This window comes from Astatotilapia calliptera, chromosome 14, assembly GCF_964374335.1.
Source record: "Astatotilapia calliptera chromosome 14, fAstCal68.1, whole genome shotgun sequence".
Lineage (NCBI taxonomy): Eukaryota > Metazoa > Chordata > Actinopteri > Cichliformes > Cichlidae > Astatotilapia > Astatotilapia calliptera.
Genome location: NC_137435.1, coordinates 6,441,563 through 6,460,117, shown reverse-complemented (window position 1 = coordinate 6,460,117; position 18,555 = coordinate 6,441,563). Strand labels below are relative to the sequence as shown.

At 39.4% G+C, this 18,555-nt stretch overlaps 2 protein-coding genes across 2 annotated transcripts; one reads left to right on the top strand and one right to left on the bottom strand.

The window, feature by feature from the left end:
* Positions 1-102: 102 nt before the first annotated feature.
* exosc5 (exosome component 5) lies at positions 103-9,358 on the top strand. The gene is made up of 7 exons (XM_026191725.2): positions 103-119; positions 1,568-1,731; positions 4,387-4,500; positions 4,722-4,843; positions 4,960-5,100; positions 6,558-6,647; positions 9,170-9,358. The coding sequence occupies exons 2-7, from the start codon at positions 1,596-1,598 to the stop codon at positions 9,263-9,265; spliced, it is 699 nt and encodes a 232-aa protein (XP_026047510.1). The 5' UTR covers positions 103-119; positions 1,568-1,595; the 3' UTR covers positions 9,266-9,358.
* A 1,792-nt stretch (positions 9,359-11,150) lies between these two features.
* tmem91 (transmembrane protein 91) lies at positions 11,151-17,999 on the bottom strand. The gene is made up of 3 exons (XM_026191724.2): positions 17,421-17,999; positions 13,558-13,704; positions 11,151-11,701 (listed from the first exon to the last, which is right to left on the bottom strand). The coding sequence occupies exons 1-3, from the start codon at positions 17,853-17,855 to the stop codon at positions 11,546-11,548; spliced, it is 738 nt and encodes a 245-aa protein (XP_026047509.1). The 5' UTR covers positions 17,856-17,999; the 3' UTR covers positions 11,151-11,545.
* Positions 18,000-18,555: the final 556 nt, after the last annotated feature.

Sequence of the window (18,555 nt, the reverse complement as noted above, 5' to 3'; positions counted from 1 at the left end):
CCGCTCAGGCCTTCAAAATAAAACCCCAAAATGTGAAGCAAGAAATGCTACGTAGCATTTAATCTGTAGGTGTAGTTCTGCCGGAACTAACTACGCTCCTTCACCCTTTCCCCCCGCAGGTGAGGATTTAAAAGATGCACAGATAGTATAACGGGAAGAAATTTATTTGTCACTTTTTACGTATTTCACAAGCTGAAGAAATGATTGATTAAAGCTGTCGAGATTTAACACTCTTTTGTGGTAGAATAACAATAATAATAAATAAATGAAAAATGCGTGGGATGCCCAGGAAGGCAGAGTGTCAGTTTTCTGAATAAAGGCCGCCCTCATCGGGGGATTAACCTGATGAAAGTCCATTGTGTGATGCTGACCTATTAATTAAAATACTGTCACTTTGCGTAACGACGTGCCCTGGTCGTCTTTCTATGGTCTTTTTGAGCGATTTTAACTTATCAAAATCAATATTGCCTATTTTAAGATTCAGACACACTAACGCAGTCACATTAACAAAATTTGACAGTTATTGCAATATGATATGTAATACATCTTACAGAAAGAAGTAAACGTAAAAGAAAAAAATGCTTTGCGTCGGCATTTACGCATTTGTCTTTTGCACATATAGATCAGTTGTAACACACGTGAAACAGTTTGTAATAAAACAGCGCTCCTCTGGGCGAACTCAACCTGTCAGGTATACCTATAAGTCTGACGATAACTGGTATTAAAGAGACACAGGGCAACTATGCCACAGGAAAGAAAGAAAAAGAGAGAAGACACAGCCAGGAAGGAGAGAGCCGTAAGCAGTACGTCGGATAGCTGTTCTTAAATTCAGTCATAAAACAACGATTTCTACGTCCTCTCAACCCTACCAAAAATTAAATCCTACTCTGCTGCCATCCCGTGGTCACATTGCGGTACTGCATTAATAGTAAACGCAGCGTCAGTGGCAAAATAAAGAATATTGTTAGTTCCAGTTCCGATGATAAACCAAGTAATATCGCAGGTATAGCCGTTGACATATTAAAATAAAGTATTTTAACTACTTGTCAAAATCTAAAAATGTCTTCGTTTCAGTTCACAGCTAACTGATGACGTAAATACAGACGGCAGATAAACCATTTTTTGCAGCCACGAGTGTTCATCGCCATCCAGTGGTAATAGCGGAGACTGCAACATGGTGGTTGCAATTCAGACCATGCCAGTAAATGATCACCTGTGAAAAGGAGTAAATAAACTGATGTAAATAAAATTCTGGTGGGTGGTTATGACCAATAAGGGGAGAAAATAAAAGGTTGAACCCGTTGTGTTTAAATGCGGCTGCTGTCTGCCCTCTAGCGGTCATTGTGATTAACTACACTAATATACAGATGCTGCACTTCCGGTACTTTCAAAATACATTAACCATATTAACGCAAAATAGGGCTTCAGATTGCGTCAGGAAAACGTGAATTATGATGAAAAATATTATTTCTTCTTCGTTGTCATAGAAATATATTACAGATCCACATTTCTTGTGAATTAACTATTTATTAGAGCCAACATTTCTTTCTCATTGTGATGTCATCAGTAAGGAGCCTAAACTAGAGGGAAAACAGATGACGCCATCCGCCTGCGACAAACCTGCTTTCTCCACGATGGAGGTCTGCGGATCTCTGACTGTTTCTTTGAGAGAGTTTGGTTGTGAACAGAGCTTGCTGTCTCGAACTGATGGTTCTGCTTCTTTCGTCCAAGGTAACACAAATTTTAGAAATCATTTATCTGGGCGTTTATTTGCCTCTAAACTGGACGTAAAGGACGGAGAAAGGTTAGGGAAGTTAACCTGCCACTTCAGTTAGTGACATGAATTTCTTTACCCTTATACCCAAAATAATATAATAATGAGAATCAGGGGTGCATCTTTTATGCTGGCGTGGGTGGTATGTGCCAGCTTACTTTTGCATATGACAATGTTGTTTATTAAAATAAGGTAGCATTAACGTTGAGCCTAGCTACAACTAATTAATAAAATAAATATATTTATTGCATAGTGTTAACCTCCCTCCAGGGGCGGATCTACTGTGCACATTTTGAATCAACAACATGGCATTTCAGATTTCAACACAGGTGGTTTATTGTTGAGCTTCTAATTAACCCTCTGAGACTTCCAAATCACATGACCAATTTAATATGACATAGCGACAAGATGCATTCCCACTGAGTCTCCATTACATTTTTATTTGTGTTGAAAGTTCAAGCTATATACCAAGAAAAGGTAACAACTGGATTTTCTAATGACAGCCCGAAAAAACAAGCCACCACTTTCCTATTGGTGGAAAAATGTACCATGTTGACCAATCAAAAGATGATATGGCAAGGCAACGAGAGAGAGAGAGAGAAAGAGAGCGAGATCAACTGTGAGATGTGAGCAATTCCACAGTCATTGGATGTGAGAGGTTTGTGACATTTGGCGTGTTTGGAGTGTGTAGTTAATGTATAGTTAGTGTGTTGTGTAGTTCTTTGTTTTGTTTTTATGTGTCAAAATAAGGCCACGATCAGGGTCCATCATCAGCCACCAGGCCACAACCAGGCTCCATCAAGAGCTAGTGAAGCTACAGGAAAAGGCAGGCGCAGGTTAGCAAGCCTCAGGATTGATTGGGGCTGCAGTAAAAAAGGGGCACAAGTATTGAGAAGATGCTGCCTAAAAGACGTAACGTCAATGAGGAGGAACTGGAGGACATAAAGGAATCTTTGAACCTTATGTCAGAAGAAATAACAACCATTGCAAAACAACAACAAATAATAATCAACTTAATTGAGGATATTAAAGAATTAAGAAGGCAAAGTGAGGAAAAGGACAAGAAGTTTGCTATGTTGGAAGGACGAGTGGCAGAGTTGGAACAATATTTGAGAATAACAGATGTGATAGTAACGGGTCTGGAAACCAAGCACCAGACATATGCATGGGCAGCAGCAGAGGAGAGAGGGGAGCTGCCTGAGCAAGAGTTGCGCTCCCTGGAAGAACAGGCAATGGGCTTTTTCAAAAGTAAAGGCATTGAAATGGATAGTAAGGACACTGAGGAGTGCCATGCTCTTCCAAGGAAAAACAAGAATCAAAAACCTGCCATTATTATAAGATTTATTAATAGGAAGCAGAAGAAAGAGCTACTGAAGAAAGTTGAAAGGAACGAATGTGTATGTTAATGAACACCTAATCAAGAAAAATGCAGATATTTAGATTATTAAGAAAACAGAAGAAAATACAGTCAACCTGGACAACAGATTGTAAGGTGTTCATTAAGTGAAATGGAACACCGGAGCAGGCAAAGGTCTTAGTCATTAAAGAGCTGAGAGAATGAGAAAAATACAGCTGATAAAATGTAAGGCAAAGCATTGGGATGGTCACTTTCAATGCACTGTCAAATTGTTTGGTGCTTGTCTGAGACAAAGTATTGTTAAAGGTAATGATGTGTGGATACGATGTATAATAAAGTCAGATGTCTGACACATTTCAAGTAACAAATCAAATGGAAAGTGGGACACTGGGGTATGATAGCAATATATAGATCCTGACTGAATTTTTTACCAAAATGTTAAAGGACTGTAATTATTATACAATGGAACAATTAGGAACATAGAGCGAGGTAAGACTATAACGATGGTTCATTTTAATGGTAGAAGTCTATATGCAAACTTTAATTTATTAAAGTATATTTTACACAGTTTAATCAACCATTTGATGTGATAGCAAGATTTTGCTATGGTAGCTGATAATGATAAGCGGAAATGGATGGATGGATGGGTTGGTTCAGTGTCGTGAAAAAAAAATATTGTGGTGCAAGAGGAAGAATAAATGTGAAATTTACACGATGATAATGGATTGGATTTATATAGCGCTTTTCAAGGCACCCAAAGCACTTTACAATACCACTATTCATTCACTCTCACATTCATACACTGGTGGAGGCAAGCTACAGTTGTAGCGAGGCTGCCATATCGCGCCATCGGCCCCTCTGGCCAACACCAGTAGGCAAGTAGGGTAAAGTGTCTTGCCCAGGGACACAACAACCAGGACAGAGAGCCCAGGGATCGAACCGGCGACCTTCCGGTTACAGATGCGATTCCCAACCCCCTGAGCCACGGTCGCCCGATGAGACTTTCTGTCATTTAGAAGTATCACATCAGCTTTAGTTCTCTTATTAAAAGCTTGTTCTAAATAGGGTGTCTGCGCTTAAGTCCCCCCTTTAAAAAATACATGTGCTGTGAGCACATTTACTGGGTGTCGTACTGCTTTAAATGATTTGATGTTACTACTTTTCCCCTCCTAGATGTCTGTTTATGTGGGGAAAGACATCATTAATTATCCAGTGTTATTTATTGAATAATGCTCCTTTCTGTTCTTGTCTAAAGGAGACACGAGTGTGATGGCTGGAGTGTACGGACCAGCTGAGGTCAAAGTCAACAAGGAGATCTATGACCGGGCGACCCTGGAGGTGTTGGTACAGCCCAAAGTAGGGCTGCCAAGTGAGTTTTTTTTAGGGGTAAAAATTTTCATTATGCAGCATTGCTTCTTTTATTTTGGGGAAGCTAATGTGAAATAGACCTTTTGCATCCTGATATCTACAAGAATGTCTCTGAGGTTTCTGCTGTGGAAAAGTTGCTATGCCACAGCTGACCACAGGGTGGGGTACGTGAGCTTTCTGCTCGCATTCATTTTTTTATACCGAGATTTGTTTGTTTTCTAGGTGTAAGGGAACGATCGCAAGAGCAGTGTGTGCGAGAAACCTGTGAGGCTTCTCTGCTCCTGACGCTCCATCCACGCTCCTCGCTCACTCTCATCCTTCAGGTCCTGCATGATGATGGTTCAGTATCCTTCTGTAAAACTCTGTGCTGCTGCAAGCTTTGAGGTTTATATCCAATCTGCAAGTAGGGCTCTAAAATTGAGATGTTTTCTGTGAGTGTTCTTCCTTACCTGTTCCTCAGCTGCTGTCTTGCTGTTTGAATGCTGCATGTATGGCTCTTATGGATGCAGGATTGCCCATGAGTTGCCTCTTCTGCGGAGTGACTTGTGCCATCAGCACAGATGGGCAAATCATCACAGACCCCACTGCAGCTCAGGAAAAGGTAAATCTAAGACTTTTAGAATGTTGGGTGACAAAAATCTTCCCAAAACACTCTGATGGTGGCTTTTGTCAAATTTCCTGGGAACTTTTCAAACAAATGACACAGAAAATATAGGTCTTTTCCATCCCACCATTGCTAAGTGCTTGTTCATAGGGCAGGGGTGTTAAACTCATTTTACGTTGTGGCTCAGATACATCCCACTTTGACATTAGGTGGACCATACCGTGTGAAACTCTTTTCTATCAAGAAGTTCAATCCTTGAAATATCTTAATATAAGGAAAAGAAATGCAGTTTGAACAGTACTTTTCAGTTTTTCTACATAAAATGATAATAAAGAAAAGCTGTTGTAGTTGCTGAAAGACTCTTCAATAGGATTCTTAAATAGAAATAAACTGTAAGGGCTTAAATTGTAACAAATAAATGTTTATAATTACACATTACTTAATTCAGTGTTTCCAACCGCTGTGCGTGGAAGATTATCTGGTTCCACCTGATTAGTACGATCGGCATGAGTAATGGGCAGAACCATTATATTCTCTTCCACTAGAGGGCAGTACAATCAGCTGCTCTAATTAAATTGGTTGCCAACAGCCAGTAACACAGAAGACGATGAAGAAGAAATTACATAATAGTCATGCTGTGAGATGGTGCAGCCCGTAATAGCAATACATAAATATTTGAAAAGAAAAAGTAGTCAGTCTGACCTGGGTCCTGGAGGAAATACTGACCCAGATAAAGGCCCGAGCACGAGTAGTGCTCAGAAGAAAGCAAAAAAGGCATACTGGCAACAAACCAAGCCAATTCCTCTATACCTGGTGCGTGGGGAAAATTTATCAACATGCTTTTTGTGACATTTTTGTTAGGTTGTGTGCCGTGTGATTTTTATTTTATTTTGTTTTCTAATCTGAAATAAGTGCGTGACTCCAAAAGGTTGGGAAAAACTGACCTAATTACTTTGGTTTAGCTTGATTAGCCATGTTGTACGTCTTTATCAGTAAAGATAAAACTGTAAAACTTATGAACAGTCCATTTACACCTTCTTTCATATTTTCCAGTGCTGTCCAGTGGGGGCCACATCGGAGTCTTTCCTGGGCCAACTCTGGCCCCTGGCCCATATGTTTGACATCACTGTCATGTAATTGTTGGGATGTTCTCCTGAATACTGCACTACTTGAGGCAACTGTGGAGGAAATTGTATAAATAAAAATAAATTGAATGCAGTTAAATGACAAAGAAAAACAAAACTAGAGAAAAATCAGTCAGGAACGATAAGGCAAGCACAGCGATCTATAGTCGCCACCAGCTAAAGTATTCCCTTTTTTGGAATATCTTACTGTCTGTCCAGCGCATCTGTTGTCACTTCCATTTGTATCAGTGGTAATGGTTTTGCTTCCTAACGGGACAGATTGACATCATCTTAATTTCCTTGCCCGTGTCTTATTTTCTCTCTCAAAAGGAAAGTCGAGCTTTGATGACTTTTGCGATCGACAGCGCAAAACGCAGCGTTTTGATGTCGTCGACCAAAGGATCGTTTTCAGTGCATGAGGTCAGTGGATTAATGACAGGAAAAAAAGTGTGCACCATTTCAAATAAACAAAACTGTGAATGCCAAGCCAGAAAAGACTTCTCTAAAGCGTGCTTCAAAGAGAAAAGACTGGGCATCCCTTGCAGAGGCTGTTTGTAGATGTTGCCAAACCAAGAATACATCCTAAAAACCATTTTGGAGTTTCTGCAGTCTTGATAACAATATCATGGAGTATTTTTTTTCTCCTGTTACCCAAAAGGACCATAGTTTCTGGAAATTTTAGGGGATTTATTTTATATCGCTATTGATCAATCATGTTGAGCAGCCTTTGGTTGCATGCAGCTATCTATATGGAGACTAAAAGAGGGACAGCATTTATCTAAATGCAAGCTATAAATCATCAGCTGATGTGATTAGACAATTTGCATAAAACAGGAAGACTGGACTCAGATGAAACTGTCCCATGGGTTCCTGGATTCCCTTTTGATCAGCGGATGACAGGAATGATAATAAATGTTGCCTCTAGAGCTGGGCGATATAAGATTTTTTCATATCACGATATGTTTTTTTCATTTCAGGCGATAACGATATCTATCACGATATAAGCCAAATAACTATATTTGTAAGATTTAAATGTGCCGTTGCTCACAAGTAAAATGTGAAATAATCAGCAGCTTGTTTTTATTTAAATATTTATTTCCCATAATAAGTTCAACAGGGTAGATGTACTTAAGGAACATGAGACTTTTTCAGATAAATAAAGGCAAATATTGCAAACTACACAAAAGGCAGCCGCTAAAGCGTTTAAGTTTCAAAATAGAACAAACGAAACAGACGACTAAATTGTCAATTCCACTTAGAAACAAAATATTAATTCTAAAAATAAATCTTAGTTTGTTTTACAGAAGAACAGACAAAACTGACTAACTTTTGTCAATATCAAATAAACTGAGAACTAAAAGGAAATTCTCAATCTCTCCTTGTTGTATAGCTGAGCTTTTCAAACAGTTTTAACAGTTACTTTAGTCTGACAAAAGCCGAATGACGAATTAGCGCTTCCAGTCAGAGACTGAGGCTACGTCCACACGTACACGGGTGTTTTTGAAAACGGAGATTTTCCGTTTTCGTTTTAAAAAATAATCCCGTCCACACGTAAAGGCAGAAATGAAGGAAAACGCTGCTATGAACATGCCAAAGCAGCAGGTGGCGCTAGATTCCTAACCGTGCAGAAATGTTGGCCAATCAGAAGTCTAGAAGCCTTGGTGGGAAAAAGTAAACAAAGCTGGGGCATAGAAGCAGAACCGAGTCATATGTGTGGAGGGACAGTAACTGTGTGTATATGTAAGCATTTAAACACTGCAGAGAGTAGAATTAACAGTAACAGTATTGTAGAAATTCATTTCACCGAAACAATAACGTGGCGCACAGTGTGACGTCAAAAAATGCGCACACCTTTGACACTGCGTTTTCTCAGTTTTTCTAGTCCACACTTAAATGCAAAAACGGAGTTTTCAAAAATATCCACCCTGGCCGGAGTTTTTAAAAATCTTCGTTTTCAGTGACCAAAAACGCGTGTGGACGAAAGGTGCAAACGCATAGAAAAATCTGCATTTTCAAAAATACCCGGGTACCTGTGGACGTAGCGCACGCACCAGTTTATTGTATTTCCAGACTTGCTTTCGGCACAATTTACTACAAAATTTACTACTACCACTCTGTTTTTTGTCAGACTTGAAATAGCCGAAATACCTTCACACTACGGAACTTCTATGGCTCTTCCGTTTGACAATCTCTCCGGCATTGGAACCATCATCTGTTTTCTCTTCGGTCACGCTCGGTTGATTTTTCTAGTCGGCACACTCATTTCCTCCATTACCCGGGCGGTACGGTGGCTGGCTGCTTCCCAAACAAATACACATGTGCGGCTTGGCACTTGTGCTGTACGTAACAAGTCACGTGACGTGACGCTGCGGCTGTGATTGGTTCGGCTCTGCGCTACTTAATTTGGATTGGCTGTTTTTTTTGTTTTTGTTTTGTTTTTTTAAGAGGACAAGAGCGGCGAGGTCTATCGCGATAGGTTAATTTTTCTATCGAGAAAAAGTTATATCGCGATACATATTGTTATCGTTCTATCGCCCAGCTCTAGTTGCCTCTATAAGAAATCTACTCTTTTGCTGCTTTTTCCTGGAGACCATCCCATGGATCGAAACATGACCTCTTTAAGGACACTTTAAAAGGGAATTGAATGGAAAAATCAAATGGGATTCCCTTTTTTTGACTGAATAACAAGTATTATTCCAGAAACACTAAAATATGGGGTTCACTCTGGCCCACCTACAGGGAACCAGTATGCTGACTGGATACTGACACTACAACGTTGTTAAGTTTAGATTTGTGATTCTGCTTCATGTGTGACTTTTTGGAAAAACGGTTCTTATTTTTGCTTTCTCCCTGTCTGCCTCAGGTCTGATGTGACTTAAATCAGTTGTTGTTGCATTTCATATTTTGTCTGATCCTCAGTTGTTGTTTTTCTTCTCTCACAGCTGCAGCAGTGCATAGCAGTCAGTCAGAAAGCATCAGAGAAGATCTTCCAGTTCTACAGAGACTCTGTCAAGCGGCGATACTCCAAAAGCCTATGAGAAACACGGAGCTTTCTTTTGCCTAGTCTTTTTTATTTTTATTTTAACAATGCATGCAAACACTGATGTCGTAATAAAATATTTAGAAACCCCTGTGGGCTACAATTTCTTCAGTTCAGTTGTAGACAGCTGTGCTTTATGGTGGGAAGGCTTGTATGAGTACATTTGTGAGAGATCAGAAATGAAAGGAGGAAAGGTGAATGTCAAACAAGTGCATTTATTGGGATTTGCTGATTTTCTTTCACTTTAATATATACATTTAATACAAGGATGTGACCTGGGGAAAAGAAAAGCCCTGAATATTTTTTGTAGTAATAAATCCCATTTGCTGCAACCTTTGAACCTTACTGACTCACACATTCAGAGTCCGCTTATTATCTGTACGAGTGACACAAAGCGAGACAAACCTGAGCAGAGCCTGTCGCACGACAGCCTCATCGTTCGGAGCAATCCACGTGAAATGCCTCCATATAAATCAATAATTGACGTAACTCAGCTGTAACAACAAAGTGTGATTTGTTTTTCTTCTATTAAAATGAAAGTACGGTGGAGACAGACGGTAGTTCAGGATTGTCAGTGTACAGCTGAATCACAGCGCATCGACAATGAGAGAGCTGACAAGGGCAAGACACGGAGATACCAGAGGTTTGTCTACTAAAATCTGTTAAAAGTGATCTATTACCAGCTTTGAAACAACACTGGGATTGCAGCAAACATAGTATTTTATATGTACTTGAGCTGTGTGCTCTATAAAACTATTTATCTAAATAGAAAATGTCAGCTTCCACCTTAGTCATTCCTTTATATTTACTTGGATACCCCCCATTTACTATGTAGTTAAAGGCTCAGAGCTTTATCCAGTCAATTTTGCAACAATGTTGGTCCAATTGAAGGAAACAAAGTTTGCAGCAGGAAACCAACAAGCTCACCATGCAGGGTTTTCTTATGACCAAACCTGGGATGTTATTGAAACATGCATCACAATTTTTGCAACTTTTCTTGGCCCATTTAAATAAAGCATTTGTGTGTTTTTGAACAGAAGTTTTGAGTAGACTTTTTTTTAAGTCAGTCATACTGCAAGAAGCAAGCTCCTGAAGATGTCAGTTCTATTTTTGGTGGAGAAAATAGCAGAATCTATATTTAAGGAGCATGGTGTGAACAGCCTGGCTGCTTCTAATAATGGAATAGCTGATAAAAGGATCATCCTCAGAGTTTCTTCTGTATTTTTGGCACTTTTTCCAGCTCTTTCCTCCGCTGTATATGTTATGATTTCTTAACCCTGTGTATATATAGAGGATAACATTTAATGTCTATATCTTGAGTCCATTTTCTACCTCCGAGTTTTGCATTTAATTTTAAAAGTCGTGAACGTATTTTCTTATACCAGCAACTACACTCTGTGCGTTAGTTATTTAGTGTTCTGTGTATTTCAACATGAAGATAATGATTCAGTTGGTATAAACAAAGCAGAGGCAGTCCTTTCTGTCAGTAAACAGTGACTGAAGCAGTGTGAAACCAGGATGAGCTTATCGATGTTCACGTGCAGCATTTCCCTCGGGGTCCCTCCCGTCAGCAAGGAACTCTGGGTTCTCCAAAGGACTATTGCTTCTGGCTCATCGTATGTTTTAAAACATCATCACCAGCTTTCACCCCTCAAGTGACAGTGCTGGCTCAGGCCCTCCCACAGTGAAGTCCATCGGGATTTATCTGCTGCCACGTCCTTGCTATGACCTCTCATAAATCTGCAGACTCCATCTAATCGTATACTGCCCTCCACTTAGCTCCTCCCAGGCAGACAATGACACATATCCCCACTGCTTCTTATTATTCATCCATTGTTTGTAATGCTGATATCTACAGTGCTATGGAAAAATGTGAATTTCTGTTTTTCTTCTTTCTTTTTTTTTACTTCAGTAATGCTTCACATATGATGACAACTACAGCACAGATTTAACAGAAGGTAACTTAAGTCTTCAAATCACTAAACAAGTAACAGACTGCTTTTTCAATGATTTTTCTTCATGTGCTCAGAACATCCTTTGAGCTGATTTTTCTTTTTATAATCCCAAAGCGATTATAAACGACACACCAGCTCCCAGCTTCTGTTTTCAGCGTCGCAGCTTTTCAGCTTGGTGTAGATGAAACGTGACTTCAGACAAGTCGACAGACAAACACTGTGATTATTTGACATTTAACGGTGATATGTTGACATGTGTTGATCTTCATGAAATATGTGAGAGGTCAGTCTTTTGTATGCATGTCCGTTTCAAAGAGTTGCTTTTATGGTGGTTTTGCGGACAGGTAAGAAATCAACGCAGCAATGGCACAGATGTACGTTATGATTCCAAACACGATGGAGAGCACCGAGAGCCAGAGAGCCTGGCGAGACGCTGCGTTGGCCCCCTGAAAATCCCCCTGAGCCGATGCCTTGTTGGTCTGAGTAAAAGAGGAGACGAGACACTGAGATAAAGATTAGAGTGAAAAAAATAGGAGAGAACAGCATTTATCATCATTTGTCAATGTCCTCCCTGGCCTACACTTTCCTCTTCCACTCATTCCAATCTCACGCTAAGCCCATATTATGTTCCATCTCCAAATCACACCCAGCGATTGCAGCTCATTCATCATTTTCTCCTCCTTCCTTCCTTTCTCTCTCCCTCTAGTCCTTGCCTTTGACTCTGACCCCTGTTTTAGGCAGCACTCAACAATATTGGAAATCTATCACCTTGAGGTTTCTTGTTATGACTCTAATTAAACCTTAACGAAGGCCATTGATCTGATCAAAAGGCCTTTGCAGCATGCTGCCAGTTAGCTTTGCAAAAGTGTTAATGGGATTTCTTTCTCTCCTGCACTGCTGGAGGGATGAGTTTATAAAATAAGGGAGTCTAGAGATATTTGTGTAAGGGGTATTTTAATACTACCATAAGTAACTGTGGCTAATAAGTTCTTTTTTTCTAGCAATTCTGACTTTTGGGTGACCAGTCATCTGACTTCTGAATAATCAGATTTAATAATTTTATCCTGTTTCTTCTGTGGTGAGGGGCCAGAGGTGTTGGCCAGATGAGCGCATGGATATGGTTAAGGTTAAGGTTAAGGTTCTTTATTTGTCACATGCATAGTTATACAAGTATAACACAGTGACGAGTAGAAAGACAGCCTTGTACATTTACTTAGGCGTTTTAATAACGCACAGTACTTTATTTAAATATTTCCACATTAACATCAATCAATAACAGCAAAATTAAAGTGATATGCACAACAATGAGTCAAAAATTATGATTGAGCATGTATGTGACTCTAAAAAGTGCCGTTTAACATAATAAGCACATTTAATCCTGGAAATAGCCTTCGAAGGGAGGGTAGACCCTGGACAGATCGCCAGTGATTCAATTTTTTTCTGTTTACATTTTGTATCTGTTAATTAAATTGTCATTAAATATGTGGTGTGCAGATGCTGAACACTTAAAGGAAAAAGTTGTGTATGAATAGTATAGTTTGCTTAGAACAGCACATTTGCAGTTATATTAACTTTAAGTTTATTCATTTTTAATGTGGTATCCTGTTAGATTTCTGCCCTATACATCTGGACTGGATATATCCCTGCTGAAAGGCAGACATTATACATATTATAGTATACATATGGTAGAAAGAGTGACTTTATTATTCAATAAATGTAGGCAAAACACAGTACATGCCCCTTAGCATGTTGTTTAAACCAGTGAGCTCCAACGAGCAGTTTTTATGCGCTGCAATGAAATATTTATGTAAATATTGATTTAAAGACAAAACCCCAGTACAGGAATACTATTATTTCTTCTTCTTAGTTTGGTCATGGCTCTATGTATTGCTTGATGCAAAGGTTGTAAATACATATGCATGCCCATTAAATTAAGCAACACATAATGAAAAAGATACATAAGGACAGAGGTCAGTGGTTTTTTTCAAGCTTATGTCTTCAAGAAATCAATGTGAAGAAATCTGAGTTATGATACCAACAGAGACCATATTATAGACAACTGTGATTCGGATTTGATCTAAGTGTTTTATCTAAAGTTTTCAGCTTTGTACTATTTCAGAAGTGTGATTCTGCAGGTGTAATCTCCTTGTCACAGCTCTCCTCCATAAATCCTTCACTTGCACAACACTAAAGAACTGGACTCGTTGATCGTCCACACATACTGCAGAGGGTAAAAACTCACCCTCAGCTGTGAACGATAGAGCCAAGTTGTATCTTGTCTGCTCAGGACTGAGGGTGTGTCTGTGTGTTTGTGTGTTTGTGTGTGTTCGTATACCTTCTGTGAAAGATAGAAGGCAGCGATGCCCAGGGGCCAGAAGCAGCAGAGCATGGAGAAAAAGGCCAGACCCAGGTAGTCCTGAGGGATCATCAGAGGGAAGTTGTTCTCACTGTCTGTATCACTAAAATCATCGATGGATGAGTCCTGGGATTCAAACAGAGTGCGTTTAGGTTGAGTTCAGGATAGAAAGCGATAACATACATTATAAAGAAATACTTTTAGGGTGATTTGTTTTTGTTTGGGCACATTTTCAGATATTTGTCTGTGAGATTTCAGCCTTCACAAAAATGCAGTAGGTATTACATTCATTTCATTTTCCTGCAAATGAAAATTACACTGAAACTTTTCAAATGTAAGGTACTGTGCAAGGACGGTGTGTAAAGTGAATAAAAAAAACATTTTGACTCAAAGATGTTTGTTTCAAAATGAGTCTCAATAAAATTTGTGGGTTAAGAGAAAAACTGAGACTTTGTTTCTAGAGAGGAATACATATTTCTGAAGATCCATTTCATGGATCAGTACTGCTGCAGCCTTGTCAACTTCCTTCCGTTTATTTCATCAAGGTGCCAGTGCACAGGTGCATAAGTAAAAAACAACCTTGCTTTTTTGTCATTTCTGTAATCTACCTCTTTGTGTCCATCTAACAAAGATACAGCTTGTTGTCTTAAACATACAAAGATGATCTACTCCAACATTAAGTGAAACACGCTGTTTCTCTTATATTCAAGTCATCCACAACAACTAAAAACTTTGCTAGTGTCTGAAAGATAATGTGATTGAATGGGGTTAGTCTGGATATGCACTAGCTCTGCTGACCGCGGGGCACTTTATGACTCATGCATCTTTTTTGAAACAGCTGCATATTGAGTCTGACTTGCTCTCTCACAATGACCCTGTCATACCACTTTGGTCATTTTACTTTGTGTAAGAAACAGTTGTACAATTCCAAAAAAGGCTTTTGTTATATTTTAGTAACTGTTCTGTAAACCAGCAGCAAACACAGACATAAAGTGGTTTTTTTTTTTTACTAAACAAGATAATTTATTTAAAGCTTGGAACAGGGCTATTTCTATTATGCCTGTTCTATTGGTCAAAAAAAAATCTTTCTATAGTTGGGAAGTATTTTTATAGACATAAAATCCTTTTTGTGTTGATGAGAAGCAGGGAAATCAATTTAAGCCTGTGCTCACATGTAAAATCAATCAGGATGCGACACTTATTTTTCCATAATGTTGATCATGGAGCAATCTGTGAGTTTCATGTGTCAGTTTAAGTTCTTTTATAAAAACAATTTGAAGTGAAGCAAAGTAGAAGATGTTGTCTTGTGCAGATTTAAGGTCACTGCAAGGTTTTATTCCCACAGGCCCAGGACTCTGCATCACTGCACTACTGCCAGCATTCAGAATGAGCTTAAAAAATATTTTACACAAGCTCTCCTTTTGTCCTTGGGGAACAAACTCTTACCTAAACTTTGTGGCAGCCAGCTGCTGTCGATTTTAACGGTGTGTAGTGCTACTGTGTATTTGTGTTTTTACTTGCATTCTTAATCAAAGTAATAATCATTAAACATCCCTTAGCCTTTTAGTTCTAGTTATTTAAAAAGCTTTTACTTGACCTTGATGTGAGACTAAACAGTACAAACACTAACATTATTTATTGGTGACATTTAGAGTATGTATTATTTTGTTGACTGCTGTTGGCATCTCGTAGCTAATTTATATTTTACTTTATGATGGGCTTTGCTCGGTGGTCTATGACAGCGGTCCCCAACCTTTTTTGCGCCACGGACCGGTTTATGCCCGACAATATTTTCATGGACCGGCTTTTAAAGTGTCGCGGATAAATACACAAAATAAAACTAGTACCGGTACCGAAAAAAAGAAGATTTATTCATAACACACGTGAAAAGACCCAGGAAAACCGAGTAAACAATAAAAATTATAACAAAATAAAGCTGAAAACCGATAAAAACCCTGAAAACCATACATTTCACAACTGAGCCTCAACTCTCGCGGCCCGGTACCAAACGACTCACGGACCGGTACCGGTCCGAGGCCCGGGGTTTGGGGACCGCTGGTCTATGATATAGAACTGGCATCTTCTATCAGCACTATGGTGTCATTACCTGTTATGCAGCAGGAGAGCAGCTTTATGTAATCTGGCTTTTTGACAGTAAGCATTCAATTGCTGCTTTGCTCGCATGTCTATTTTAAGTTCCTCTTTGGTTTCCAGAACCTACACTGACAGTATGAGGCTCCATTGCTTTTTCTGTAGCATGTTTCAGGAATGAAGAGGATCTGGTTGAGCTGAGGATGAGAATGATTTGATAAAACTAATATGGGCATCTACATGCAAACTTTCAGGTTTGTTACTTTTGAAACTTAACAGAAAAACAAAGGACTAATTGAGAAACTAATGCTTACTTTCAGACCTATCTAAATATTCCTGAATCCTCTGTTTGAACAATAGCAGGAAAATTTGTTGACCTGCTTTTATTTCCTGTACGGTTGCACAAGCTCTGTTGTCGGTACAAAAGAAGAAAGAGAAGACATTTTTAAGTGTCTTACATCCAGTGATGGGAATAACGGCGTTACTTTCTTCAGTAACGAGTAATCTAACTAATTACTATTTCTATCGTTATAACGTCGTTACCGTTACTAACAAGAAAATGCGGTGCGGTCGCGTTACTATTTTTCAACAAACAGATGGTTGAAGCTGTCTTAAGCTTACCGCAATTTATATCAGTTCCACGGAAGTAGCTGTAAGTAATCTGGACGCTACAGCTTTAAGCAGCAGCTTTAAGCAGCTGTTTGACTGAAGAAGAATAAAGTAGTCGTGCTAAGCCAATCACATGACCACTTCAAGATGACAAAGCAACAAGGTGATATATACCAGTTTTTAAATTGTGCTGATAGGCCACGTAAAACCAGAGTCATGATAAACAATATATACGCAGCGATTTTTCCTCAATAGTTTCGCCACGTTTACTGTCTAAGGACAGCGCAGCGAGCACTCTCTGCTTATGACAAAGAAAAACAAACAAACAAAAAAAACCTGCCCTTTCGTGTTGGTGGGAAAATGCACCATGCCGACCAATCAAAAATGATGTGGCAACATGACATTTTGTTGTTTAGGGAGAGGGGGAAGTTTTAGGAGTGAGGATGAGAGAGAGAGAGAGAGAGAGAGAGAGTTTTGAGATGTGAGAGATTTGTGACGTTTAGCGTGTTTGGAGTGTGTAGTTAATGTGTCGTCTTGTGTAGTTAGTGTGTAGTGTTGTGGATAGTTTTGTGTTGTGTGTCAGAACAATGCTCAATGAAAACAGTAGGAGTGATACACCTGCTGCTGTCAGACCTGCAGGTATCAGGCTGTGATGTTCTCCTTTATAGTGGACAGAAATATTTGGAGTGGCACAAATAATTTGTGTGGCATCCTGTTGAATGCAGAACAGCTGATTGTTATGTAAATAGTTTGAAATGGTTATAAAAAACGCTAAAAGGTAAATGGTTGCAAATAACTTTGTTGTCTGCAAAACTTTTGCATATGATTTTAAAATTGACAATTTATATTTGCATTTAAAGTTATGAAATATTATCCATAAACATGTTTGTGGTTGTTACAGTAAAAAATATAACTTTTTCTACTCGGATTTTATGTTTGAAATGTGGTTAAAAATGGCCAATTATACCCTGGACCCCAGAGGGTTAAACATTTTTTTTTAAGTAACGCAATAGTTACTTTTCAAGTAATTAATTACTTGTAGAACCTTGTAACTCAGTTACTAACTCAGTTACTTTTTTGAAAAAGTAACTAGTAACTATAATTAATTACTTTTTCAAAGTAACTTGTCCAACACTGCTTACGTCAGAGTCAGGGAGCAGGTCATCCTCATCGTCCATGCTGTAGGATGCACTGTGGAAGTCTTGCGTCTCAGCCAGCAGCTTCCTCTCCAGTGTTGAACCTGGCCGAATGTCCACAAACGTGGTCTCCAAGTAGTCTTTGTTGAGCAGGGCATCTGTGTGGCCCCAAATGGGGGCTGCTGGGTAAAAGGACTCCAGTGTGCATGGTAAGGAGCAAGGATCCAGTAGCTGCTGTTGCTGAAGCTCAGGGGGATGTCCACAATAGCCCCTCCATGTTAATGGAGGGTAGGCCCTGTCCTCCTCACACTTAACCAAGATTCCCTTGAACAGCCCACCTGGGGCCTGTCCAGTTCCAGGTCCCAGCCCCGGCCCTGGTCCCCAGTTGTTATTGGCACTTTCTCCCAGAAGAGGGTGCTCCAGCTCATCTAGATTCTCCATCCTTTCCTTTTTAATACCAGCCACCCAATAGGTGACCACATCAACAACCAAATGCAATCTACAAATCGGTCAACAGAGCTTCTCCCTGAAGAGTCCAATGGGCTTTCAGTATGCAAAGGCAGCTGCTTTGCTGGCTTTAGTATTTCAGTGATAATCCATCTTTAATCCTATTCTTTAATTTTTCTCTTGTTATAGGGCTTGGCCCTGGGGCCAACAAAGCATGCCAGATTTATGTCAGAGTGAAACAAGCAGTGGTAGCTTTGTCCTGTGAAATGTTCAGCTGGAGTGACGTTGGATAATTCAAAAATGTCCTCTCTTCACATGTCATAAACAATTCTTTAAGGACTTGATGGTTCAGGCTTTGGCCTGTGTCTTCCATTTCACATGGCCGCGTCAGTTCGTATTTGCTAATGGTAGCTACTTTTGCTTTCACGCACTATGAAAATCTCGAATCTGACGATGAAAGATCTCGATTAGTGCTAGACAGTTTAATAAAAACGTGCAATGGAAATTCAGTGTGACTGTAGTGTGACTGAAAAACTCTTTCAATAAAATATTATGACGCACTAATCTAAGCACACTGACTAGGCAACGGTGTAAAAGCTTCAGATGTCAATCTTTCCTCAGTTACACAATGAAAGAGGGCAATTAGTTAGGAGTTGACAAGAATAACTTAAAAGTCTTTCCAGCTGTCATTACA

Excerpts from the sequence above, each read along its gene's own strand:
- exosc5 (XM_026191725.2), top strand. The coding sequence starts at position 1,596 with ATGACGCCATCCGCCTGCGACAAACCTGCTTTCTCCACGATGGAGGTC. Across the intron at positions 1,732-4,386 it reads TTCTGCTTCTTTCGTCCAAG|GAGACACGAGTGTGATGGCT; the intron begins GTAACACAAATT and ends TCTTGTCTAAAG. Across the intron at positions 4,844-4,959 it reads TCCTGCATGATGATGGTTCA|CTGCTGTCTTGCTGTTTGAA; the intron begins GTATCCTTCTGT and ends CCTGTTCCTCAG.
- tmem91 (XM_026191724.2), bottom strand. The coding sequence starts at position 17,855 with ATGGAGAATCTAGATGAGCTGGAGCACCCTCTTCTGGGAGAAAGTGCC. Across the intron at positions 13,705-17,420 it reads ACCTGCTCCCTGACTCTGAC|GACTCATCCATCGATGATTT; the intron begins GTAAGCAGTGTT and ends TTTGAATCCCAG. Across the intron at positions 11,702-13,557 it reads CCTTCTATCTTTCACAGAAG|ACCAACAAGGCATCGGCTCA; the intron begins GTATACGAACAC and ends TCTTTTACTCAG.